General features: G+C 34.9%; 1 protein-coding gene across 1 annotated transcript in view; it reads right to left on the bottom strand.

The window, feature by feature from the left end:
* Positions 1 to 5595: 5595 nt before the first annotated feature.
* KCTD8 (potassium channel tetramerization domain containing 8) overlaps positions 5596 to 7362 on the bottom strand; it is a 285596-nt gene continuing 283829 nt past the window's right edge. Inside the window, exon 2 of the mRNA XM_050791612.1 lies at positions 5596 to 6943. Within this exon, the coding sequence (XP_050647569.1) occupies positions 6483 to 6943 (461 nt within the window). The 3' untranslated portion in view covers positions 5596 to 6482. The remainder of the gene's footprint in view (positions 6944 to 7362) is intronic.

Below are 7362 nucleotides of genomic sequence, written 5' to 3'. Positions count from 1 at the left end.
GAGGCACTAGTGTCTGGTTGTCTTCCTATGCATGATGTTAAGATTTGGCAGTGGGATCAGATACTGTCAATCTGTCATTATAAAGTTTCCTATTATCCCTTCATGTAATTTTTGCTGCCATGGGTGGTTGGTGTTTAAATCCATTATTTCATTAGGGTTCACAAAATAGTAAAATTCTATTTCTATAACTTATTCTGCTTTGAAGAAAAAGGAAAGGTGAAAATGTGGTAGGAATGGGGTGTGGTAGGGATTGCATGCACAAACTCTATTTTATGTCACCAAACATGTAAGGACTGTGCTGGCAAATCCTCATCTTTAGTTAGTGGGAGGTAAAGGAAAACATGCACACATGTTAGAAAATTGTGTCTCTGTCATAAAAATATTGTATTGGTGAGCACAATGAAAGGAGCAGCAAATTCTACTTGGAAATTGCAAGTAGTTAAAAATAGCTGAAAAAAGGACATGTGTGTGTGTGCACATGTGGATGTATGGTGATAAGTCTGGAGAAAGAAAGGAGACAGAGAATAGAGCACTTTATTAGTTATATAAAGTAGTTTAAGTCTTTTTCCCCAATCGGCAGTGAAATGAAGAGATTTAAACAAGAGGATAATAAAAATGAAAAATTGTTGTTGTAGGAAGATCACTTCCCTAGCAGTACAAAGGATGGACTGGAAGAGAAAAGATTGAAGGCAGAGACCAATGTAGTCATTATTACTGTAGCTGAAGTGGAAAATGATGAAGGTATGTACTTGCAGTTGCAGGCAAGACAGTCTTTTTATGTGTCTCTGGCTTAGCACTTGTTAAACTCTACTATAACTGTCTGTTTTCTGCACTGAACTGTACTATGTGTTAAGCACAGTTGATGAGAGCTGAGGAAATAGGGGTAGATAATTTTAAAATGTCAATAAAACTAACTAAAAATTAATCTGCTTTTTATTATCACTATGCACTGGCAATTCAAAATAATGTGAATGTTAAAATACTTCTCCCCTCAAAAATGTTACTTTTTAGTCCAACTTCTAATTGACTTATTTCTTTTTGTCAGTTTTAATTGATCTGTTTCCATTTCATCTTCTTAAAGGCATTTTAAAGAGAATTTAATTTGCCTCTACCTTAGCAACTTGCTGCTGCAACTGAAGACTGGAGAAAAAGACTGGGTGAGTATAAAAAGAATTTACTCATAAGAATACAATCATGAGTATGAAAATTATGATTAAAACAGTCAGCATTACTATATTCTTCAACGTAAGAATGGCATATTCATTAAAACTTTGAAATGTATTCAATAATATTTTTGTAATTTTTTTTCTAAAATAGCTTTATCTACTAGTTATCTTACACATTTAAACTTAAAGACTTGTCTCTTTCCTTGCATAGTCCCCTTTCAACATCCTTATACCTACAAATCCAAATCACCTTTCCTTCAAGTCCCATGTCACATACCATTTCTACCATAAAGCTGGCTTTTCCTCTAAATCCATGTAGCAATAGTTGTGCTTTTATAAAACCCTCCCCTACTGTCTACCCTGTATCATAGTTATTGTGTACACATCTTACAGCTGAAATTAAACCCATAAGCTCTTAGGTGCCTTTATTATGGCTGTATCTTTGATATATCTGATAAAGTACTTAGCCCATGGGCATATTCTAGAAATAGGCATAGATTACTTTGGTTTCATTTGTATAGAAAATATACACGATTTTCAAGATTCTTTCAACTCTGTAGTTTGACGATCTTTTTAATCCCTGTATGTAATGTTTCAAAGTAATTGTTTTTAGGGTTGTGGAATGGTGAGAGAGGGTAATTTGAAAATAGGTTTGATGTTTAAGGATTTTATAGGAAACTCTTTCAAATTTCATCCTTTCATAAACAAATATAACTAGGCCTTGGTAAAATTTATTTAACACTCTAAACTACAAATCACTAATATACCAGGTCACAACTTACGTTTACTGTATGCCAAACCAAAGGGAAACACTGTAGGAGAGAAGAAATAATTTTCAGCTTAATCACTGCATCTCAAGCAGGAGATGCCAAAACCACATTCATCCAAATTAGAACAAACTGTGAAATATTTTTAAGATATCCCTTTGAGTAATCTCTCTGTTAGGGATTAGGAATGTAAAATCAATGAGTGAGATTTGGCCTGGAAACACTGTAAAATGGCTTTTAGCAATCCTAGGGAGGCAGGAAGAGTATCAAGGGCTCTTAATGATATTCTTGCATTGAAAAGGATGTTTATTAATTTGCCAAAATTATTTTACCCACTGTGCGCAGAAACTCTCTACTCATTATTTTTCCCATTCAAAGAAAAGTAAGATCTTAACCTACATGAAACATCTTTCAAACTAATTAAAACCAAAAGTGTACACCATTACCCTTGCATATTATGACATAAATGAGAGGTACAGAAAGGATGTTTTTAAAGTGATCTGAGATATCTGAGAATGAAATGATTAATAATTCTGTTCTGATAAACTAAAGAAAACTTTGAAGAGTAGGTGTCATTTGAATTAAAACACATAATATGGGTAGGATTTCAAAAGGTGGATGAAGAAGTTTGTATGTGTTTGGGTTTTAGAGGAGTGTGCGATGGTATTGATTTTAGGGTATAGGTAATCATAAATCAATAGTAACTGGTGTGCAAAGAGTTTGCTTCTAGATGTGAAAGCATAGGTCAGAACTATGGTAGGTTGCAAATGGTCACAAAATCTTTGCTGCTCTTCCTATGAAGAAATAGAGCTATTTCCACACCCCCTTTAATTTGGAATGGCTTGCTTTGACCATCTCAAATAGAATACAGAGAATATGATGCAGAAGTTCAGAGCTACACCTTCAGGGCCTTGAACACTCTTTCGTACACTGCCACAATGTGAATAAATCTGAGCTAGACTATTGGAGGGGCTATATGGACAACTGAGTCACTGTAATTGAAACGTGTCAATGGACAAACATTCAATAAGGATGCTATAGATTATTCATCCCCTGCCAAATAACCAGGATTATCCAGGTAAGTAAGCCCAGGTGAGATCCGTGCCCAGCTGATCTCAGGACAAATGGCCAATTTACAGAACTGCAAGCAGATACTTTTTTTTTAAGCCACTATGCTTTCGAATGGTTTGTTGCCCAATAAAAGCAAACTGATATGGAGCCACTTTATTGAGAGCCTATATTATGGTCTATACAGTGTTTGAATTTTATTGTATGAAAAGTAGGGAGCCTTAAAAAAAGTAATGCAATTTTGTCCACTTCTCCCCAACCTGACAGAGTTTATCTAAATGTTTTCTGTCTTGCTACACCTTTCATGGTCTTTTGACTAAGGAGAACAGACTTTTGTCGGGGCTTGTTTTGTCTGCACCTATTGGTGTTACTGGGATGTGTGAGGCTCAAGTCTGGGATGTATGAGGCAAAAGGAAACCTCAGGGAACTTACCACCCACTATTCCTAGCTAGTCTTTCCTCTTCTTTCAGCCTTTTGTAGTCTTACTTTTTTTTTTTTTTAAATATAATGTAAAGGGATTTAATTACACTTACTAGGAAGAATAGGAAAAGGTAGTCTATCCATTTTTTCAGAATCAAAAATATCACACTTGACTTCTATTTTTTTTTCTCTCATCTTAGTACTAAATGTTTCCATTTAAACTAGCAATGGTAACACATCAGGTCGCAAGTTTAATATCTACTGTATACAAAACAAATATAAAACACGTGGGGAAGAATAAATATTCAACTTCAGTGCCTGATTCCAGTCTTCTGATTTGTGGTGATTGTCAGATTTTATCTACTAGGCTTTTGGAAAGGGAGTTTTATATGCCAACTTTAGCCCAACTCACCATTAAAGTTTGCTGTCTCCTTTTCTTCAAGGAAGAGTCCCCATTCTAGCTGCTTCCCTTGATCCCTTTTTAACCCAAATAGAGGCCAGCTAGGTTTTAGCTTCTGGGGAAAGCATGATGGTTTGGGAGAATCAGACCCACTGTAAGCTTCCTTCCAAAAGCAGCAGCTGGTTATCTGTGTTTCTTGAATTTTCTGTTGACTTTTGAGACAAATGCCTGATGTATGATAAGTACTCAAAAGATGGTTGTTGAAGTGGGCTCCCTTCTATCCCATGGTTCAGAACTTTTATTCTAATTTAGCAAGTACTGTTAGAATAGACAATTATCACTGGCCTCACTTATTTTACAGTGTAGAGATATGAAGAGATGACAGAGTTCCCAGTTACCAAATTATTTCCATTGCAATTCGATTTGAGCTATTTTATTGGGAAAAAAAACAGAGCGAGGTGCAAGGTTTTCAGATTTATTCCTTGATTCCTTGCCTTTTGCAGCTGGACTTTGTGTCACAAGGGGAACCCTTGTACAAATTACATTTCCTAGGCTGCTTGGACAACTGGCTCCTACTTATATTGGGAAGAGGGAAAGTGCTGATGTAAAATCAGAATGTGGGGAAATGGAAAACTAGAGTAATGGTCTCTTCTGTGCTTCATGAAGCATCTTTGAAAGTGATTGTGACTCCTTAGAAGCTATAGTTCTTATAAGACAGCTTACCCCCGAGTATTACAAACTTCCCATTTGATAGAGCTGGTTCCTAGACTCCAGTAAGATAAACACCTTCTTTTTTCTCTCCAGCTCCAGTAGTGATGGTGATGCGTTACTTCAATTACATCATTTAAATGTTTTCTGTGGTATTATGCTCCTTTATTATTCCCATTATCCCTAAGATCACAGATAGTAAGTAGTGCAGGTGGGATTTGAACTGTGGAAACCCTACTGCCAAGCTCTATCCTCTCACCAGTGTGTTTCAGCTACATCAAGCCATTTTGGGACTGCCAACCTTCCCAAAACGAAATGCAGAACTTGAAAGTAGCTGTTTGCCTAAAACATGATAGATAATTCAAGGTAAATCATATATATTAGTTTCTTTGAATAGTCCACAGTAGGTGATATTTTATATAATGGTACAGTGAGAAATCTAACAATACAACCAAAAATGAATGCAGATTTTTAAAACTTTGAGTTGATAATGCTCATCTTCTTCTATTGTGCTGAAAGAAATGTTACCACAAATGCTGCTCAACTTCCATTTTGACTAACCACAGAGGAGAACGAGTCCTTTAATTCTTGAAGATACTTTTACCCTCTCTCAGCCTTTCCTTTAGTGAAATTTCATGATATTATACATTTCTTTCTGTGGATATGGCGAGGCAAAATTGTTTGGCTTATGATAAGAAAGCTTCTTTCCACATGTACAACCAGGAAGAAATCATTTTTCAAAAAGCCTGGTCTTTTAGTTTTGCCATTGCCTTGATCTGTAAGAGATAACTTACTAGTTGTTTTTGGAGAAGTGTTCAATCTGGTTAATAGATAAAATAACATTTTAGTGTATTTTTACAAGAAGACTTTTTCTCTTGTGGGCTAAGTATTTGTTAATCCATACCAATGCTATCTGGATCTGACTATATCTCCATTTTGAATTATGTTTTAAAGTTGTCAACATTAAGTCTAAACAAATCATTCTATAGCTTGGAGTTTTAAAGGAAAATTGAAAACAAGATGACAGTTGAATATTTTTAAAGAAAAGTCAATAGAAATCAAGAAATTCTAATACATTTTTCTTTTTTTAATAAATACATAAAGCTCTTTACCATTTCCCTATATTATTTTGATTAACATGATAATAGGATCTTTCAAAGTATCGTTATACCAATTTTCACAGCCTGATGTAAAAGACTCATTTCACAGTAATAGCCATGACTAGCAGTAATAAATGAATGTTGATGCCATAAATAACAGTATAAGGCATATTTACACCATCTTAACATACATAAACACCATACACATACACAAAAAAGTCACAGATCCAGAACAAAGAAAATTCAGTCTCCTAGACAGCTTACATTTATAGGCTTTGCCTAAAGTATTTTTTTTTTTGGCTGTTTTTTTGTAATTTTTTCTTTCCAAGCAACAAACATAGCTTCCCTATTTCTTGTGATTTATGTGTAACATTGTACTCATGCAAAAATAATACTTGTTTTATTGCATTAACATTTAGACAACTTTAGATTTCGGTCCTATAACCATCGTCTAAAATTTTACTTGATGTTGCTTCATCCATATATCATTTTAGTTGGTATGATATGATGGTTTGTTTTTGATAAGTTACAAAGTGACAAACATGTCCAGTTGACCAGAGTTCAAAAATCAAGATTCTAAGCTTCATCATGCACATTGTACTTTCATTCTTGTAAAATGGTTTGAATCAGATATTCCATTTTGATTTAACATTTATTGTTTTTTTTTTCTTTTTAATTATGTTTCTAAAAACAACAACAACAAAAGAATAAAAGAAAATACTGTTCCACATCCACTGTTCACAACAAGGAAGAGCAGCAAGAATCACACTGACCATTGTTAGGACACCAGTCAGGTGCTGACACTGTAGTAAACATTGAATGTCATCAAAATACTGTGGGAATGTGATAATTACTATAACCCATACTTCTGCAAGAGTTCAGACTGCCATTGGCGTTTGCGCTCTGGAAAATAATCTGGAATGTGGATTTTTTTAAAATCCTGAATACACTTTTTCATTTCTTCTTCCACACTTAGCTTCTCACAGACTTTCTTTTTGGACAGATTTGTTTCCCGGGACTTGCTGATGAGTGTCTGAAAGAGTTCACTGTTTCTGCGTTTGTCTGGTGGGGGCATCCATTGCACAGGTGCTTTTTTAGAGGGTCGATCCAATGTTAAGGTATTCGGTTGGTGAGCTGTTGCCTGCTGGGCACTGGACGGATTGTCATGGGGAGTGCTTGCCTCTGAATGGCTGTCACAACTGGAAGTGGAGAGCTCATTACAGGAAGTCCCACTTTCACTTCCTTTATCAGTGACTTTGTCCTGTTTCCTATCTTCATGTTCTTGTTTAGGTGATACTATTTTCTGAGGTGGTCCTAAAAAGAGGAAAAAAAAAACAAAAAGAAAAAGAGTAGAACAGTTGAATAAGAAGTGTGAAGGTAAAATTAAATGAACTCTATATTTTCTATTTTAAACCAAGAACATTTATTTTAATAAAAATGGTGCTTGTTGCACTAGTCTAGGTTTGTGGAATAAGACCTAGGGTCTTTAGTGTACATGGGAAGATGCAGCATGCTGATTAATTATTCAAAACAATAAAGTTTGAGAAATTTGTTTAATGAGAGTTTCTGTCTTAGAGACCATCAACAGCTTCATACTGAAAAGAAGATTTTTGTTATTTTAATTACCAGCTCCTGGAATATAAAAAAAATAATAATGTTTTGTTAGCCTTCCATCTGTTTTGTTAGACACTTAGTTCACTTTTGTTCTACCCACTGCACTAGGTGTCCTTTGT

The sequence above is a fragment of the Macaca thibetana genome, chromosome 5 (genome assembly GCF_024542745.1).
Source record: "Macaca thibetana thibetana isolate TM-01 chromosome 5, ASM2454274v1, whole genome shotgun sequence".
Classification (NCBI taxonomy): domain Eukaryota; kingdom Metazoa; phylum Chordata; class Mammalia; order Primates; family Cercopithecidae; genus Macaca; species Macaca thibetana.
The sequence above is the reverse complement of the archived record's forward strand: the minus strand, read 5'-3'. Positions and strand labels throughout refer to the sequence as shown.